The 20,657-nt window shown below is 47.3% G+C and overlaps 1 protein-coding gene across 1 annotated transcript in view; it reads left to right on the top strand.

Annotated features, from left to right (window-relative positions):
- Positions 1-20,657, top strand: part of SWAP70 (switching B cell complex subunit SWAP70) — an 81,533-nt gene that overhangs the window by 7,212 nt on the left and 53,664 nt on the right. Inside the window, exons 2-3 of the mRNA XM_073561633.1 lie at positions 14,918-15,058; positions 19,256-19,429. Coding sequence (XP_073417734.1) covers positions 14,918-15,058; positions 19,256-19,429 — 315 coding nt within the window. The remainder of the gene's footprint in view (positions 1-14,917; positions 15,059-19,255; positions 19,430-20,657) is intronic.

Genomic DNA, 20,657 nt, shown 5'->3' with positions numbered 1-20,657 from the left:
ATCCCGGCCCGCTGTATACATTGCATCCCGGCCCGCTGTATACATTGCATCCCGGCCCGCTGTATACATTGCATCCCGGCCCGCTGTATACATTGCATCCCGGCCCGCTGTATACATTGCATCCCGGCCGTAGGCCCCGCTGTATACATTGCATCCCGGCCCGCTGTATACATTGCATCCCGGCCCGCTGTATACATTGCATCCCGGCCGTAGGCCCCGCTGTATACATTGCATCAGGTCGTAGCTTCAGTCGTCATGGCAACTACTTTCAAACTTCATTCTTAGGTTATGACACTTCTGCCTCCAATTAGAGGGTGGGAGTGATGCATTTTGGGAGGGGGTTGGGATTGGTGAAGGATCACTGAAGGTACAAGGGTGAAGGTTGACTCTAGGACCCTCCGGCACAGTGCCCCCCCCCCCCAGCTTTTTGGGCCCCTCACCTCTCACTTTAGGATGTGATGCAACAATTGCCCCCAGAACCCCTGGACCGTGTCTGTTTATTTATTGATTAATTTTTTATCCACAAGATTATTAGGCTCTGTGCACACGGTGCGGATCCGCAGCAGGACTGCAGCTGATGTACAGGACCATTATTGGCTATATAAAAGAAAAAAAAAACCACTGTGCACATGCTGCGGATTTTTCCGCATGGAATAAAAAAAAGCAGCATGTCACCTCTTTTGTGCGGTTTTGCTGCAGTTTTCCACCTGCTCCATTCTACAAATCCGCAGGTGGAAAACCGCACAAAAAATGCACTAAACCCGCACAAAAAATGCACTAAACCCGCACAAAAAATGCACTAAACCCGCACAAAAAATGCACTAAACCCGCACAAAAAATGCACTAAACCCGCAGGAAAAATGCAGGTCATCTGACCTGCGGATTTAGTAAAATCCGTGTGGAAAAGTCCACGGGAGAATCTGCACCGTGTGCACATAGCCTTAAACTAGGAACATTAACCCCCCCTCCCTGTGATCAGAGAGGCCCCCATAAACAGCTCGGAGCGGGACCATTGGACCTGATGGGGCTGAGCGTTTTCAGTTTCTACCTCCCGGGATTCCTGATACGTAATATCCTCTGTTCTCTGTGACAATGGCGTTGTCAGCGAAGACCATGCATTATATATACTCATCCGTCATCTGGGCAGCAAATACAGAATGAAGAGAAAAGTTTGAACCATGGGGGGGGGCACAAACTTTTCTTGCCATCTCTCATGCTTTCTTTTGTGGTACTGAGCAAATACCAGATGACTTACCTACAGTACAGGGGTTAGTTAGGAGGACGCCGACTCCTGCCTACACCCCTATAGTTTAGTAATTGACACGCAATTGTTTGTAAAGTTACTGTCCCTTTAAGATAATCCTAAATTTGCAGATTGTTTTCTGATTGCTTTGTGTACCGGCGGTGGTGTATGTTTTATGTATAGTTTTATTATTTGGGCAGTGTATGTTGTTCTGTCATGTGTGCGCTAATTGGCAGCTTTGTACAATGGGCAGAATACAAATAGTAAAATGTTGTATGGCGCCTTATTATATAAGGACTGAATGGCGGTATTATACACGCACTCTGTGGATATATTATATACCTTGTTAGCATTGGATGATTCATTTCCCTGAGCACAGACGTGTAATGTGACCAGGAGCCTCAGACTCTGACTCATATCTTGCTTCTCACCATTTGTTTGTAGGATGATTGCCCCAGACATGGGATTTACATACAATGAGGAGGACAAAGGGGTCTGGAAAGTGCAGAGGATTGTAGAGGAGGCTCTGGAGGGGGCAGAGGATTTTGGAGCCACAGAGGAATCTGGAAGGCATAGGATTTCAGAGGAGACTGGAGAGAGGAGGAGGACAGGAGCCTGGTGGGAGGAGGAGACTTACTTCACTCTCCCCATTGTGAACACATGCCCACATGGCTAAGCATACATATGTCTGGTGGTGTCGGGAAATGTGTATAAAAGCTATAGGAAAAAAAGGCGCAATACGGTCTTATCCGAGTAGTTATTTGAAAGAAATAAAGGAATACACTCACCTTTTCCAGGAGAGATACAAACATATAAATTCAGTTCTCAGCTTGCTGCACATCCAACTCCGTGACCGCCATAACATTAAACGTAATGGAACAGAAGTCAAAGTTCAAACGAATAAAATAATAGGAAATTTTCATAATAATCAATCTTTGGTAAATAAAATCATTATTTCTTTTAATTGTTTTACTCTCTTTTTTTTTTTTTTTTTTTTTTTTTTAGTATATAATTGTCCATTCTCCCCTTTTTTTTTCCTTCCACCTGGGACTATGTCCCTGTCTGGTACGGTGCTGTGAGTGCTGGAGCGCTGAGCTATTTTTTCTTTTTCTCTGTTCCCTTCCAACAAGGGTTCGTTTTTGCATATATAGAGAGAGAGAGAATTTTTAAATGTATTTTTTCGTTTTTTTTAAACTTCTTACCTGTAAAACAATTAAAAGAAATAATGATTTTATTTACCAAAGATTGATTATTAAGAAGATTTCCTATTTTATTTGTTTGAACTTTGACTTCTTTGCTGCTGTGCGTGTGACTATTGGCGCCAATTTTCAAATTGTGGATGTATATAATCTGAGACGACTCTATCTGTTCATGTATGTCATCCCCTGAGGAAGAAGTATTATCTACTTCGAAACGCGTTGGGAAATAAATGGTTAATCCTTTTACTTGATTCGGTATTTGTTGGGCAGCGCACTTAAGTCCATGAATTACTGTTCCATTAAGGTTGATGGTGGTGTCGGAGAAATAGCTGCCAAGGTTTAGGCTTCTGCACGTTCATTCTCAAATTCGTTTGTCGGTTTTTAGAATAGAAAAGTTTTTCATGATCTCCTTTCTCTTATGTTCTAAAAAGGATTCCTGAAACGCAAACGGATCCCATAATAATTTGCAGATTCCCTCCGCTTCTGCTTCCATCAGTTGTGGAACAAATCCATTTGTGACGTTATTCCATTTATTTCTTCAAAAAGAAACAGACGAACACGGGATCGGCGCTTATTTCCCTCGTTAACTCGTATTTTCAAATTTTTGTGACAACAAAATACAAAACCTATTGAGCTGCTGAGTTTAAGTCATTAAATCTCCCCAAACCGGAGAATTCCAGATATGAAGCAGCGTTCATGGCGACTGCAGCCAGACAACCCAGAGGAACCAGATATTCTCCGACAACGCAAAGATCAGAGGTCCAAGAAAAGAGGAGGAAAGTAATGAAATCACAGGGACGAAAACAGAAATCATATTATTATTATTTATGTAGCACCATTGATTCCATGGTGCTGTACATGAGAACGGGTTACATACAAATTACAGATATCACTTACAGTAAACTAACGATGACAGACTGATACAGAGGGGAGCGAGGACCCTGCCCTTAATGGCTTACATGCTACAGGATGGTGGGGAAAAGACAGTAGGTTGGTGGGTTGCAGCAGTTCCGGTGTTGGTTGAGGTGAGATCACCGGTAGTGGTGAGAGAGGAGGTAGCGGGGTCATTGCAGGCTGTAGGCTTTCTTGAAGAGGTGGGTTTTCAGGTTCCGTCTGAAGGATCCGAGTGTGGTTGATAGTTGGACGTGTTGGGGCAAAGAATTCCAGAGAATAGGGGCTATTCGGGAGAAGTCTTGGAGGCGGTTGGGTGAGGAGCGAATAACTGTGGAGGAGAGAAGGAGGTCTTGGGAGGACCGGAGATTACGTGAGGGAAGGTATCGGGGGATTAGTTCAGAGACATATGAGGGAGACAGGTTGTAGATGACCTTGTAGGGTCAGTATTAGTAATTTGAACTGGATACGCTGAGGGAATGGGAGCCAGTGAAGAGATCTGCAGAGGGGAGAAGCGGAGGAGTAGCGAGGAGAGAGATGAATTAGTTGGGCGGCAGAGTTAAGGATGGACTGGAGAGGTGCGAGGGTGTTAGCAGGGAGACCACAGAAAAGGATGTTGCAGTAGTCGAGGCGGGAGATGATGAGGGCATGCACAAGCATTTTTGTAGATTGAGGGTTGAGGAAAGGACGGATTCTGGAAATGTTTTTGAGCTGTAGGCGACAGGAGGTAGAAAGAGCTTGGATGTGCGGTTTGAAGGACAGGGCAGAGTCAAAGGTTACTTCGAGGCAGTGGACTTCTGGTACTGGGGAAAGTGTGATGTCATTAATTGTTATAGCTAGGTCGGGTAAGGAAGATCTGTGAGATGGAGGAAAGATGATGAGTTCAGATTTGTCTACGTTGAGTTTGAGGAAGCGAGAGGAGAAGGAGGATATGGCAGATAGACACTCTGGGATTCTGGACAGCAGAGAGGTGACATCTGCGCCAGAGAGGTAGATCTGAGTGTCATCAGCATAAAGGTGGTACTGGAATCCGTGGGACTTTGAGTTGCCCCAGACCAAGTGTATAGATTGAGAAGAGTAGGGGTCCTAGAACAGAGCCTTGGGGGACTCCCAACAGAGAGAGGGTGGGATGAGGCGGTGGTGTGGGAGTGGGAGACGCTAAATGTGCGGTTGGAAAGGTATGAGGAGATCCAGGATAGGGCAACGTCTTTGATGCTGAAGGAGGAGAGGATCTGTAGTAGGAGGCAGTGGTCAACTGTGTCAATGCAGCAGACAGGTCTAGAATGAAGAGTATAGAGTATTGTCCCTTGGCTTTGGCTGTAAGTAGGTCGTTAGTAATTTTGGTCAGGGCTGTCTCAGTGGAGTGATGGGGGCGGAAACCAGATTGTACATTGTCAAAGAGCAGGTTAGATGATAGGTGGGAGGAAAGTTCAGCGTTGACGTGCTGTTCCAGGAGTTTGGAAGCGAATGGAAGCAATGATATTGGGCAATAGCTGGACATAGCGGTTGGGTCGAGGGTTGGCTTTTTAAGGATAGGCGTGATTATGGCATGCTTGAAAGCAGACGGGAAGGTACCGGGCGTTAGTGATAGGCTGAAGAGGTGGGTTAGGGATGGGATAAGTGTGGTGGTGAGGTTGGGGAGGAGATGGGATGGGATGGGGTCAAGTGCACAGGTTGTGAGGTGCGATTTGGAGAAGAGGCGATTAAGCTCCCCTTCAGTGATGTTGGAGAGTGAGATTATGGGGTTTGGGCATTGGTCTGGTATACATCACTCAACGACCACAACCCCTTTGTATACCAGACCAATGCCCAAACCCCATAACCTCACTCTCCAACATCACAAGGCCTTGTTTGGTCAATCTTGTTTTTGAAGTGTGTGGCAAAGTCCTCGGCAGAGATGAGGGAGGTTGGAGGGGGCAGTGGTGGGCGGAGGAGGGAGTTAAAAGTTTTGAATAACTGTTTGGGGTTGTAAGATAGGGAAGATTACGAGGGTTGTGAAGTAGGCCTGTTTAGCAGAGGTGAGGGCAGATTTGAAATCGAGTGTTGCCTGTTTGGATGTGGTGAAGTCATCTTGCGAATTTGTTTTCTTCCAGCGCCGCTCTGCAGTCCTGGACACTTGCCGGAACTTTTTAGTGGTGTTATTGTGCCAGGGTTGTCTATTGATACGTCGCATTCTGCAATGAACGAGAGGGACAACGGTGTCAGTAGCTGATGCGAGAGTGGCATTGTAGAAAGCAGTGGCACTGTGTCGTGGAGTGATGTTATGGATGCCAGTGGTGGAATAGAGTCAGAGAGCGCGTGGGTGTCTAGGTGTGCAAGGTTTCTGCGGGGGTGTGCGTGTTGCTGGACATGGGTGCCAGGTGAGGAGGACAGGGATGAGAAAGTGAGTAGATGATGGTCAGATAGAGGGACAGGGGAGGTGGTGAAGTTAGAAAGAGAGCAGAGACGGGTGAAGACCAGGTCTAATGTGTGTCCATCTGTGTGGGTGGATGAGGAGGACCACTGAGTAAGTCCAAAGGATGAAGTAAGGGACAGGAGTTTGGAGGCTGCTGACTGAAGGGTATCAGTGGGGATGTTGAAGTCACCCATGATGATAGTGGGGTTGTCAGTTGAAAGAAAATGAAGAAGCCAGGTAGAGAATTGGTCAATGAAGGCAGTGGTCGGGCCTGGAGGTCGGTATATGACGGCCACTTGGAGGTTGGAGGGAGAGTAGATACGGACAGAGTGGACTTCAAAAGAGGGGAGGATTAGGGAGGGAAGAGGTGGGGCTGGGTTGAAGGTGCAGTTGGAAGAAAGGAGAAGACCAACTCCTCCACCGTGTCTGTTGCCAGGGCGAGGAGTGTGGGTAAAGTGGAGGCCGCTGTAACACAGCGCAGCAGGGGAGGCGATGTCAGAGGGTGTCAGCCATATTTCTGTGAGGCCGAGAAAGGCAAGATTGTGAGAGAAAGAGGTCATGAATCACTTGGAGCTTATTGCATATGGAGCGGGCATTCCAAAGTGTTCCCGAGAGAGGGATCAGGGGGTTGGGTGTCAATGGCACGGGTTTTAAGTTGGAAAAATTGTGGTAGTTCTTATTAGATAGGGAGCGGTAGGAAGGGGAAGTAATGGGGGGTGAGAGCTGTGGGGGACCAGGATTGGGAGATAAGTCGCCAGCAGTGAGGAGAAGCAGAGAAAGGGAGAGCAGATGGGAGGAGAGTGGGAAGCTTGTTTTATGTTTCATTCGGACAGATTTGAGGTTGAGGAGCAGTTCACCAGAGGAGGTCAGGTGGGAAGGGAAGATGATTATTTGGTTAGAGGGTGCTGGGGTTTGGGGATAGCGAAGGAGAGAGAGGACTAAAGGAGCAAACACTGTGAGGGCATATGTAAACATGGTGAAGGAGTAGGAGGGTGAATAGAAAAGCTGGATAGAAGTAATAAGAAGGGCGTACTCAGCAGACATACCCAAAAGAGACAGGTAGATAGTGTGGGGTCCTGACTCCTGCCGAGACTAACTGCCGTAGTAATAACTGCATTTTCACGATACTTGTGCTGCAGGGAGACACGTGCCTGACCCGCACACGTGCCACCCTAGAAGGCATATTATCTAATCTAATGATGAGTAACTCCAGTGTGTGACACATTAACCGTGCTAATAATTGTTCTATTCTGTATTATAGTAGTTATATTCTTGTACATAGGAGCAGTATTATAGTAGTTATATTCTTGTACATATGGGGCAGTATTATAGTAGTTATATTCTTATACATAGGAGCAGTATTATAGTAGTTATATTCTTGTACATAGGGGGCAGTATTATAGTAGTTATATTCTTGTACATAGGCGCAGTATTATAGTAGTTTTATTCTTGTACATAGAGACAGTATTATAGTAGTTATATTCTTGTACATAGGAGCAGTATTATAGTAGTTATATTCTTGTACATAGGGGCAGTATTATAGTAGTTATATTCTTGTACATAGAGGCAGTATTATAGTAGTTATATTCTTGTACATAGGGGGCAGTATTATAGTAGTTATATTCTTGTACATAGGAGCAGTGTTATAGTAGTTATATTCTTGTACGTAGGCGCAGTATTATAGTAGTTATATTCTTGTACATAGGAGCAGTATTATAGTAGTTATATTCTTGTACATAGGGGCAGTATTATAGTAGTTATATTCTTGTACATAGAGGCAGTATTATAGTAGTTATATTCTTGTACATAGGAGCAATATTATAGTAGTTATATTCTTGTACATAGGAGCAGTATTCTAGTAGTTATATTCTTGTACATAGGAGCAGTATTATAGTAGTTATATTCTTGTACATAGGAGCAGTATTATAGTAGTTATATTCTTGTACATAGGGGCAGTATTATAGTAGTTATATTCTTGTACATAGGGGCAGTATTATAGTAGTTATATTCTTGTACATAGAGGCAGTATTATAGTAGTTATATTCTTGTACATAGGAGCAGTATTCTAGTAATTATATTCTTGTACATAGGAGCAGTATTATAGTAGTTATATTCTTGTACATAGGAGCAGTATTATAGTAGTTATATTCTTGTACATAGGAGCAGTATTATAGTAGTTATATTCTTGTACATAGAGGCAGTATTATAGTAGTTATATTCTTGTACATAGGAGCAGTATTATAGTAGTTATATTCTTGTACATAGGAGCAGTATTATAGTAGTTATATTCTTGTACATAGGAGCAGTATTATAGTAGTTATATTCTTGTACATAGGAGCAGTATTCTAGTAGTTATATTCTTGTACATAGGGGCAGTATTATAGTAGTTATATTCTTGTACATAGGGGCAGTATTATAGTAGTTATATTCTTGTACATAGGAGCAGTATTATAGTAGTTATATTCTTGTACATAGGAGCAGTATTATAGTAGTTATATTCTTGTACATAGGAGCAGTATTCTAGTAGTTATATTCTTGTACATAGGGGCAGTATTATAGTAGTTATATTCTTGTACGTAGGCGCAGTATTATAGTAGTTATATTCTTGTACGTAGGGGGCAGTATTATAGTAGTTATATTCTTGTACATAGGGGCAGTATTATAGTAGTTATATTCTTGTACATAGGGGCACTATTATAGTAGTTATATTCTTGTATATAGGGCAGTATTATAGTAGTTATATTCTTGTATATAGGAGCAGTATTATAGTAGTTATATTCTTGTACATAGAGGCAGTATTCTAGTAGTTATATTCTTATACATAGAGGCAGTATTCTAGTAGTTATATTCTTGTACATAGGGGGCAGTATTCTAGTAGTTATATTCTTGTACATAGGGGGCAGTATTATAGTAGTTATATTCTTGTACATAGGGGCAGTATTATAGTAGTTATATTCTTGTACATAGGAGCAGTATTATAGTAGTTATATTCTTGTACATAGAGGCAGTATTCTAGTAGTTATATTCTTGTACATAGGGGCAGTATTATAGTAGTTATATTCTTGTACGTAGGCGCAGTATTATAGTAGTTATATTCTTGTACGTAGGCGCAGTATTATAGTAGTTATATTCTTGTACATAGGGGGCAGTATTATAGTAGTTATATTCTTGTACATAGGAGCAGTATTATAGTAGTTATATTCTTGTACGTAGGCGCAGTATTATAGTAGTTATATTCTTGTACATAGGGGCAGTATTATAGTAGTTATATTCTTGTACATAGGAGCAGTATTATAGTAGTTATATTCTTGTACGTAGGCGCAGTATTATAGTAGTTATATTCTTGTACATAGGGGGCAGTATTATAGTAGTTATATTCTTGTACATTGTAGGGGCCGTATTATAGTAATGTATACTGTAATTTAGAATGCTCTGGGAGTATTCGGATATCTGGCATCTTATCTCTTGACTGTTGTGGAAGAAATATCAGAGAAGTGAGGAAATAAGACATAAGGCATCAGTTTCCTTATCATGTGATCCTGCCTCTGTGCTGCTGTTGCTGCTGTTTCTTCTCTAGGTTGCGGTTGCTGATGGGGAATGGGGTCTTATTTTCATGGTTGACTTTACTGCTAACATTTTTCCTAGAAGAAAAACAGAACCTGAAACCAGAATAACCAGTTAGTGGAGCATTAATAACCCAATAATCCACCTGTCCATCATGTGGGGGCAGTGACTGCCGCCCTTCTGTAATGCTGTGGTAGAGGGGAGAGGGCTGCTTGTGCTGGGGGCTGTGTAATTGTATAAGGGAAGAGAGGTTACACATAACCGAAGGAGCAGCACAGAGTATTTCAGTAGGTGAGTTTGGGGATCATCAGGGAGATCACAGTCACACAGGGGAAGGAGTAGGACTCACAGCAGCACCGAGTATGATTCTGAGGGACCAGGCCACAATGATGAAGATCTGTTACGTGACCCTTGGAGATTCCCATCCTCCCGCGGAGGATGAGTGGTGCTGTATTTGTTTTGTGCAGTATGTGGAGGAATATGGAAAACATCCCACAGATGCGCTCCTGCAGCTCCGCACCCAGCCGGGGGTGTCAGCAGCTCCCCACTCGTATCTGCTGTTCCACAGCCCTGACTTCATCTTCGTCTCATTGGTTTCTATCCAGTAGGAAATGAGAAGTTGTCAGATCTCCAGAACTTTCTTGTAGGAATTGAGCTTAGAATTGACTCCATATTCAATCTTCCTTATAGGAAATCTCCACTTTTCAGGAGCCTCGCGTTACATCCATTTACTCTGCTCGATTATTGGGATCATTCCCAGGAACAGTTCACGAAACGTGCAATATAAACAGGCGCCGATCACTGATGAACGAGCAAAAGGATCGTCCTTCCCAACAACACATCGTCCCTTCCAAAGATGTATTTCAGATCGTTCTCCACCCAGCATTAAACGCAGTCTGAAATGATATGACTGGCAACCAGCAGACAAGTCACCTCCAGAGCTGCACTCACATTTCTGCTGTGACATCGTGTCTTATCCTCCAGTCACCTCCAGAGCTGCACTCACTATTCTGCTATATCCTGTATTATCCTCCAGTCACCTCCAGAGCTGCCCTGTTACATCATGTCTTATCCCGCAGTCACCTCCAGAGCTGCACTCACTATTCTGCTGTTACATCGTGTCTTATCCCGCAGTCACCTCCAGAGCTGCACTCACTATTCTGCTGTTACATCGTGTCTTATCCCGCAGTCACCTCCAGAGCTGCACTCACTATTCTGCTGTTACATCGTGTCTTATCCCGCAGTCACCTCCAGAGCTGCACTCACTATTCTGCTGTTACATCGTGTCTTATCCTCCAGTCACCTCCAGAGCTGCAATCACTATTCTGCTGTTAGATCATGTCTTATCTGCAGTGCTTACTGGTCATTTGTGCTGGATGGAGGTCATTGGCGGTCACTGGCCACTTCTGCTGGATTTTGGTCCTCGGTGGTCAATGGTCCCTTCTGTTGGATGGAGTTCCTCAGTGGTCACTGGTCTATTCTCCTGGAAGAACGTCTTCGATGGTCACTGCTTATTTCTGCTCTATTGAGGTCCTCAGTGGTCATGGGCCCTTCTGCTGGATGCAGATCCTTGGTGGTCACTGTTGACTTCTGTAGGATGGAAGTTTTCTGTGGTTAATGATCATTACTGCTTGAGGGAAGTGATCAGTTGTCCCTTCGAAGTTCTGAATGGAAGTCCTCAGTGGTCACTGGTCCCCTCTTCTGGATGGATTACCTCAGTTGTCACTGGTCCCTTCTGCTGGACAACGGTACTGGGTGGTCACTGTTCCTTTTAGCTGGATGAAGATTCTTGTTGGTATTTGGTCACTTCTGTTGGATGGAGGTACTTGGTCCCTGGTCACTTCTGCTGGATGGAGGTACTTGGTCCATGGTCACTTCGGTTGGATGGAGGCACATGGTCCATGGTCACTTCTGTTGGATGGAGGTACTTGGTCACTGGTCAGTTCTGCTGGAAGGAGGTCCTCAGTGGTCACTAGTTCTTTCTTTTAGGTGGAGGTCCTCTGTGGTCACTTGTCCCCTCTCCTGGATGGAGGTCCTCGGGTGGTCATTGGTCCCTTCATCTGGACAAAGGTCCTAAGTGGTCACTTCTTTTGGACGGAGGTCCGCAGTGCTCCCTGGTCATTTGTGCTAGATGGAGTTCCATGGTGGACACTGCTCACTTCTGTTGGATGAAAGTCCTCAGTGGTCCCTTCTGCTGGATGAAGGTTTTCAATGGTCACTTGTCACTGCTGCTGGATGGAGGTTCTCAATGGACAATGGTCACTTCTGTTGGGTGAAAGTCCTTGGTGGTCACTGGTCATTTCTGCTGGATATAGGTCCTCGTGGGTCACTGATCACTACGACTTGATGGAATTACTCAGTGATCATTGGTCTATTCTTCCGGAAGGAGCTCCCTGATGGTCACTGCTCACTTCTGCTCGACTGAGGTCCTCTGTGGTCACCTGCCACTTCTGCTGGATGCAGATCCTTGGTATTCACTGATCATTACTGCTGGATGGAGGTGCTCAGTGGTGACTGGTCTATTCTGCTGGATTTAAGTCCTCGTTGAATACTGGTCATTTCTGTTGCTTGGAGGTCCTTACTAGTCATTTCTGCTGGATGGGGGGCTCAGTGGTCACTAGTCCATTCTTCTGAATGGAGGTACTCTGTGGTCACTGGTCCCCTCTCCTTGATAAAGGTCCTAGGTGGTCACTGGTCATTTGTGCTGGATCGAGTTCCATGGTGTTCACGGCTCACTTCTGTTGGATCAAGGTCCTTGATGGCCACTGGTCACTTCTGTTGCATGCAGGTTGTCAGTGGTTACTAGTCACATTTTTGGATGGAGGTCTGTAGTGGTCACTGGTCCCTTCTTGTGGACAAAGGTACTTGGTGGTCCCTACAGCTGGATGGAGGACCTTGGTGGTCACTGGTCACATCTGCTTGACTGAGGTCCTTGGTGGTCACTTGTAATGTCTGCTGGATGGAGGTCTGTGCTTTAAGGGATAACACTACTTTGAGGTATTTTTACTGTCCCCGTCATTTTATTATTCTTTGCTCTTTGGCTGAGACAGACGAGGTGGGACCCGTTTCCTCTTAAGAAAATAAGTGGGTGAAGTCACCCGGCCAGTGACCCAGATTTACTGTAAGGGAAGATAAACATCTCCAGGTTTTCAGTCCCGGTGTCCGTCCTGCAGACCTGAGAATGGAGAGGGAGGAAATGGTGCGGGCGACGTCCCACCCTGGAGTCTATTACAAGTTCCACAACTTTCTAACATACTTTGTGTCATTATTACATTTGCGACCTTTTTTTTTTTTTTTTTCCACCAGTTTTTCGTTTGCGCCTGATTTTTCTTTTATGCTCTACAGAACAGAGAGACCTGGAGCCGCACGTCCAAACATCCCACGTTGTGTACTTTCTGATCAGACTGTATGATCCTCTCCGCGGGTCCTTGACCTAAAAGGTGCAACGCCATGTACCCCCCACTGCCGATGCGCCGGCGTGCCTGCAGGGGGAGCCGTCTGGTGACCCACAGCAGCCATGCTGCAAGGTAAAGCCCCTGTGGCCCCACAGAGACACAGCGAGGTGGGCCGTCCGGTGACCCACAGCAGAACTGTGTGGCCGCCATGATGCACCGAGCGCCTGTGCTTGGTTTGATTGGTCATTTGGTGCTGACGGCGCAGACTGTAGTGTTTGTTGGGCCTCACTGCAGGGATCCTGTAGACTTTGGATTAGACATTGTTACAATGTTGCACTGACTTTGTTCTGTTCCATCTACATCTGATATGATGGCGGGCAGTTAACCCTTCATCATGCGCCCGGCGGTGTCCGTGCTCTCCTCACCATGTTTCCGACATCTGTGGTTCCTCTTTACTCCTAGGCAGATACCCAGGTGTGCGTCTCCCCCTCCGCGCTGCGGCCGGACCCTCCCTCTCATCTCTGCAGCTTTGTTCCTTTTTCTTTGTAGCCGCTCTCTCATTTTTTCTGCATCACACAAATCAGCGGTCTATGGGTGACGCTCTACGGGTGACGCTGTGGGCATCAGGCCGGGTCACAGTACAGGTTTCCCCTCGGTGCCGCCTGTGTCCGCAGATGTCGACCCGTCCACCACGAGGCTGCGAGTCGCACAGGACGTCTGGGGTTGAATTTGGGATCTGCAATGATTTTCTTGGGGTCTCTAATAATTGTGCAACAGGAGAAACTATGAAACTCCATCGTAGCAGGAAAGGGAAGCGCCGGCGTCAAAACGGCAGAATCGGCAAAATCCAGATTACACAACGTCTACAACAATGGTGGCGTGTAAGAGGGCGACCACCCCGACCAACCAGAGTATACAGCACTATGCAAGTACACCCCACAAAGACAAACCCCAACACTACAGCTCTGGAGTATAATACAGCAGTAATGTATGTACACAGTGACTGCACCAGCAGAATAGTGAGTGCAGCTCTGGAGTATAATACAGGAGGTAACTCAGGATCAGTAATGTAATGTATGTACACAGTGACTGCACCAGCAGAATAGTGAGTGCAGCTCTGGAGTATAATACAGGAGGTAACTCAGGATCAGTAATGTAATGTATGTGCACAGTGACTGCACCAGCAGAATAGTGAGTGCAGCTCTGGAGTATAATACAGGATGTAACTCAGGATCAGTAATGTAATGTATGTGCACAGTGACTGCACCAGCAGAATAGTGAGTGCAGCTCTGGAGTATAATACAGGAGGTAACTCAGGATCAGTAATGTAATGTATGTACACAGTGACTGCACCAGCAGAATAGTGAGTGCAGCTCTGGGGTATAATACAGGATGTAACTCAGGATCAGTAATGTAGTGTATGTACACAGTGACTGCACCAGCAGAATAGTGAGTGCAGCTCTGGGGTATAATACAGGATGTAACTCAGGATCAGTAATGTAATGTATGTGCACAGTGACTGCACCAGCAGAATAGTGAGTGCAGCTCTGGAGTATAATACAGGAGGTAACTCAGGATCAGTAATGTAATGTATGTACACAGTGACTGCACCAGCAGAATAGTGAGTGCAGCTCTGGAGTATAATACAGGATGTAACTCAGGATCAGTAATGTAATGTATGTACACAGTGACTGCACCAGCAGAATAGTGAGTGCAGCTCTGGGGTATAATACAGGATGTAACTCAGGATCAGTAATGTAATGTATGTACACAGTGACTGTACTAGCAGAATAGTGAGTACAGCTCTGGGGTATAATACAGGATGTAACTCAGGATCAGTAATGTATGTACACAGTGATTGTACTAGCAGAATAGTGAGTACAGCTCTGGAGTATAATACAGGAGGTAACTCAGGATCAGTAATGTAATGTATATACACAGTGACTGCACCAGCAGAATAGTGAGTGCAGCTCTGGGGTATAATACAGGATGTAACTCAGGATCAGTAATGTATGTACACAGTGACTGCACCAGCAGAATAGTGAGTGCAGCTCTGGAGTATAATACAGGATGTAACTCAGGATCAGTAATGTAATGTATGTACAGTGACTGCACCAGCAGAATAGTGAGTGCAGCTCTGGGGTATAATGCAGGACACAGTGGCTCGGTATACAGGATTTAATGTCTGACATGTTGGTGACTTTCTGTCCCCTTTATTTGTTCTCCTCAGGTTCTCTCTCACAATCTCTGCACGTTGCTGCACGTCCCGCATGATCCTGTGGCTTTGGAGGAACATTTCCGGGATGATGATGAAGGTCCGGTGTCTAACCAGGGATACATGCCGTATCTGAATAAATTCATCCTGGATAAGGTGAGCGCCGCTCTGTTCGCCGCACATTTCTCTCGCACCTTTGGCTTCCACATGATTGATGTCCAGACTTGCTTTCAGCACTTTATGGAATGATACAGTGACGCTTTCTAATACTTCGGCTTTGTTCACACGGAGCTTTTCTTTTTGCAGCCAGAACTTTTACTTTCCGTAATAATAATGCAGCTCACAACCCGCCGCTGATTGCCGGGTTTTTGCTGCGTTTCTTTGGTGCTGATTATTTGGGTGATTTGTCTATAATTGTTGTGAATAATCTTAGTTTTCTTCACCAAGAATGTTGTTCTGCGTTTTTCCATTTTCTCATTATTTTCTTGAGTAAAAAATCCTGTAGGAAGAAATGAGGCTGCCGATTCCCCCAAACCCCGCAGCGCTTCAGATCCGTCAGAAAGCGATCCGTGAGCCGCAGACGTCTGAGATCTTGTGGCTTTTCCTGTCACTGTAAAATGCAGAATAAAACACAGAAAAAAAACGCTGCAGAAAAGCCGTGTGTGAACATGGCCTTACCCTGAAGTGTCAGCGCCGCGCCTTCACATGCGGGAAGGTTTCCGGACGGATGTGAGTGAAATGTTTCCGACAGCGATCCTGTGCCGAGGACATGATGGGTTTAGTCGTCTCCGAGTTATTTCACGTCGTTCAGACAATTTATGTTCTTGGAAACTTTCTAATAGAATCGTTTATAGAATATTAATGACAAAATATTTCTGCTCGTCACGTTTGGGCATCGTCCTCCGAAGTAACTCCAGTCCCTCATCTGACGCCATCATTCTACACAATCGCCCCTGGAATATCGTACTTGGGACACATGTTTGGACCAACCTATGGTGTGCTGGGAGCCGAGGGGGCCTGTGCTGGGGGGTCCGAGGGGGCCTGTGCTGGGGGAGCCGAGGGGGCCTGTGCTGGGGGGTCCGAGGGGGCCTGTGCTGGGGGATCTGAGGGGGCCTGTGCTGGGGGATCCGAGGGGGCCTGTGCTGGGGGGTCCGAGGGGGCCTGTGCTGGGGGGTCCGAGGGGGCCTGTGCTGGGGGAGCCGAGGGGGCCTGTGCTGGGGGAGCCGAGGGGGCCTGTGCTGGGGGAGCCGAGGGGGGCCTGTGCTGGGGGAGCCTGTGCTGGGGGAGCCGAGGGGGGCCTGTGCTGGGGGAGCCTGTGCTGGGGGGGCCGAGGGGGGCCTGTGCTGGGGGGTCCGAGGGGGCCTGTGCTGGGGGATCCGGGGGGGCCTGTGCTGGGGGATCCGAGGGGGCCTGTGCTGGGGGAGCCGAGGGGGCCTGTGCTGGGGGAGCCGAGGGGGCCTGTGCTGGGGGGTCCGAGGGGGCCTGTGCTGGGGGATCCGAGGGGGCCTGTGCTGGGGGATCCGAGGGGGCCTGTGCTGGGGGGTCCGAGGGGGCCTGTGCTGGGGGATCTGAGGGGGGCCTGTGCTGGGGGGTCCGAGGGGGCCTGTGCTGGGGGATCTGAGGGGGGCCTGTGCTGGGGGATCTGAGGGGGGCCTGTGCTGGGGGATCTGAGGGGGGCCTGTGCTGGGGGATCTGAGGGGGGCCTGTGCTGGGGGATCTGAGGGGGGCCTGTGCTGGAGGATCTGAGGGGGGCCTGTGCTGGGGGATCTGAGGGGGGCCTGTGCTGGGGGAGCCGAGGGGGGCCTGTGCTGGGGGAGCCGAGGGGGGCCTGTGCTGGGGGAGCCGAGGGGGGCCTGTGCTGGGGGAGCCGAGGGGGGCCTGTGCTGGGGGAGCCGAGGGGGGCCTGTGCTGGGGGAGCCGAGGGGGCCATGTTGGGGATTTGAGGTGGTTGCGCTGGTCAGACGAGGGAGCCACACTTGTTAGCTGAGGGGGTCGCGTTGGGGCCACACAGGAGCTGAGGGGGCCCGAGCTGTAGAGATGATGGGACTGTGTTGGAGAGACGAGGGGGCCTGTGCTGGGTGCTGGGGAGCTGAGGGGTCTGTGCTGGGTGTTGGGGAGCCGAGGGGTCTGTGCTGGGTGCTGGGGAGCCGAGGGGTCTGTGCTGGGTGCTGGGGAGCCGAGGGGTCTGTGCTGGGTGCTGGGGAGCCGAGGGGTCTGTGCTGGGTGCTGGGGAGCCGAGGGGTCTGTGCTGGGTGCTGGGGAGCCGAGGGGTCTGTGCTGGGTGCTGGGGAGCCGAGGGGTCTGTGCTGGGTGCTGGGGAGCCGAGGGGTCTGTGCTGGGTGCTGGGGAGCCGAGGGGTCTGTGCTGGGTGCTGGGGAGCCGAGGGGTCTGTGCTGGGTGCTGGGGAGCTGAGAGGTTTGTACTGGGCTGTCAAGCGGGTCATAAAGGGGAGGCAAGTTTCTGCTGGAAGATGAGGAGCCTGTTCAGGGGGAGCCAAGGGGGCCATGTTGGGGAGTTGAGGTGGTTGCACTGGTCAAACGAGGGAGCCACACTCGTTAGCTGAGGGGGTCGCGTTGGGGAGTCCCCAATGAATAGGGGTCCGCACTGGGAACATGGGGGGGGCTGCACTGTTGAGAGGAGGAGAACGTCTCCATTGATTTGATGACATGGTCACCAGTGTCCTCCAGTGATCAGTCTCTATCTGGAGGGATCTTGAGCGAGCGTTCACTTTGCGTGCAGCGCCACCTGAGGACAAACACAATATTGCACAGCTGTAACTGGAGTGAGTATTGGGGAATCACTGTGACACGTGGGGTCCTACAGAGCGAGACGCTGTGTAATAAATGGGGGTCCTGAAACTCGTCGTCCCTGCACCTTCATGTGTACAGTCGATGGCAATAAAGGATTTCTGAAAGTCTCCGTCTCATTCACCCACCCAGAAATATCTACAGGAAACGTCCAGCGAGGACGTGAGTCACCGGCGTCACGGATCGGAAAGTCTCGTTATTAGACGACGAACACCCTGGATTTCCCCGGTGAGATCTCTGCTCTGAGGCTCAAGGATTGGAAATACATTCTGAAATCTGATACATCCGCCAAGGTTGAGCGGAGACCATGGGTGACCACGGAGCGGCAGCGCTGCCCCCGAGCTCCAGGACCAGCAGGATTGGAGCCAATGGTTGGTTGTGAAGAAGGATGGAAAACTGCAAAATAAAATCAAAACCAACATTTTCCGCCATTTTCACCAGATTTATTGGTTAAGTGCAGATTTGGGGGTCCGACCCTCTGGCGTCTCAGATCTGCTCAGAGTTTTGGTGGCGGTCTCGCCCCACATTTCTTCGCTGCGTTGCGGTAACCACAGGCTCCAGATTTCCATAATAAAAGCCTGAAGATGTTGTGAACATTCCCGGCCGCCTCTGAGCGCCCCTCTTTTATAGGTGGATGGGGGAGATCGGCCAAGATTTTGAAGAAAGTTCTTGCTTTTCACAGATGCAAATGAATTATTGATCTCACTGAAAAGGGAATGAGCTGAGTAACAGGGGGCTCATTGTGAACCCGGGGGGCTGGCCCCGAGCCCAGAGGAACAACTTCATCTTATAACATGTATCTCTGGGGGATGAAGAAGGGGCCTCACAGTCCGGCATCCCCCACCCCAGTGTCCAAATGTAATGTCTTCTGCACTGGACACTTAACCCTTAATTGTCGCTACAGAAAGTTATTGTCTGTTAGAAAAAATGGAAACCTAAATCGGCTGAAATATCCCAAATCTCAGTGTGCAAAGTCATAGTAAGGACTAATTGTGCGGGATCGATAGAATGCAGAAAAATAAATAAAAGAGAAAGCCAATCCAAATTCACCCAACCTCCTGTCTGTAGCCACCACTAGGGAGAGCTCCCTGTATACAGAGATACATAAGATCCTGTCTGCAGTCACCACTAGGGGGAGCTCCCTGTTTACAGACTAGGGGGAGCTCCCTGTATACAGAGATACATGATTAGATCCTATCTGCAGCCACCACTAGGGGGAGCTCCCTGTATACAGAGATACATGATTAGATCCTATCTGCAGCCACCACTAGGGGGAGCTCCCTATATACAGAGATACATGATAAGCTGTCTGCAGCCACCACTAGGGGGAGCTCCCTGTATACAGAGATACATGATAAGATCCTGTCTGCAGTTACCACTAGGGGGAGCTCCCTGTATACAGAGATACATGATAAGATCCTGTCTGCAGTCACCACTAGGGGGAGCTCCCTGTATACAGAGATACATGATAAGATCCTGTCTGCCATATGGGATGTAAATGTTAATATTTCACGTTAACAGACTTTTTTTTAACCTGTTTTTCTAGGTATCCGGAGACTTTGACAAGGTGGAGTTTTATAAGATGTGCTGGACTCTCTGTGCTAAGAAGCACCTGCCGAGAAGCCCCCTGTGCATCAGTGAGGACAGCGCCTTCAAGGTGTGGACTATATTCAACTTCCTGTCAGATGACAAATATCCGCTCACCATCGTCCCGGAGGAGGTAAGAAGAATCTAACAGTCATGGCATATACAGCCTCCAGCACTTCTCAGTGAGAGAAATCTTTAAATTTGCAACGAAGCTATCAGTTCTGAATTCTATTATGCGTTAACCCTTTGCCTACTGGTCAATATGTGAGCAGAGAATATGGCGCTGTGTAGACAAGGCGCCGCTCTGCCGTCAGATCTCTGCGGTTTTCCTCTCCTGATGTCTGTTGCTCTGATTTTACTTCGCTCTCAGTTCCCGTCTTTTGTGATTTTATGTTTATGATTTGTTTGTTGTTAGTTTGCATTTATGACTCTATAAAGTTTTATGCATCTTCTGTAAATATTTGGTGTCGTCGCTGCCAGAAATAACTGCTCTTTTCTTGCTATTTTCCTGTTCTTTTTCCTTCTCCTTTTCCTGCTATTTTCCTACTATTTATCTGCCCTTTTGCTCTTTTTCCTGCTCTTTACCGTCTCTTGTCCTGCTTTTTCCTGCTCTTCTTGCTCTTTTCTTCTTTTTTCCTGCTCCTTTTCCAGCATTTCTTACTTTTCCATTTTTCTTTCTTTTCCTTTCTTGAGTTGCGTGCTCCAGTCACATGTAGAGCAGCATTCACAATTCTATAGGTTTATCTTTTACCATGAGGCCCAGGCTGCTATTCTCTCCCTCCACCATGCTTTGAACTGCAGTTCTGCTCTATTGCCACATAGCTGTAGTCGTTGTAGTTAGTGCTTTACACTGCAACACTGCTTATTTATAATAATATTTTTTATAGCGCCAACATATTCCGCTGCACTTTATAATGTTAGGGGAGACTTGTACAGACAATAAAGACGTTATAGAATAAGCAGAACTCAGATACCAAATAGCGTGGGGTCCGTGCTCGCAGCTTACATTCTGTTTGGGCTCTGAATGTCACAATCTCAGCAGAAAGTCAAAGTGGAGAGATGATGACATCACAGCAAGACCAAAAACCTATAGATACATCCCAGTAGCATCATTGGGAAATGGCAGTATGTAGGCTGAAGGCGGAGCCTAGGAGAAGGGGAGGAGCCTAAATACAGCAGGTGCGTGGGATTCATGTATGTCCTTATTACATTCTCTATGGAGGTTATGGGGGTCACTTAATTAGTGAAACATCTGCACCTGCAGAGTATTATCCCCCTTATATTATCTGGATGTTAAATGTAACACCTGCACAGGGAATGGTCAGAGCAGCTACCGGTATACTGGAGCTTACAGACACGAA

Source organism: Dendrobates tinctorius, unplaced genomic scaffold, assembly GCF_039654945.1.
Source record: "Dendrobates tinctorius isolate UK_male_01 unplaced genomic scaffold, ASM3965494v1 ptg000323l, whole genome shotgun sequence".
Lineage (NCBI taxonomy): Eukaryota > Metazoa > Chordata > Amphibia > Anura > Dendrobatidae > Dendrobates > Dendrobates tinctorius.
The sequence above is the reverse complement of the archived record's forward strand: the minus strand, read 5'-3'. Positions and strand labels throughout refer to the sequence as shown.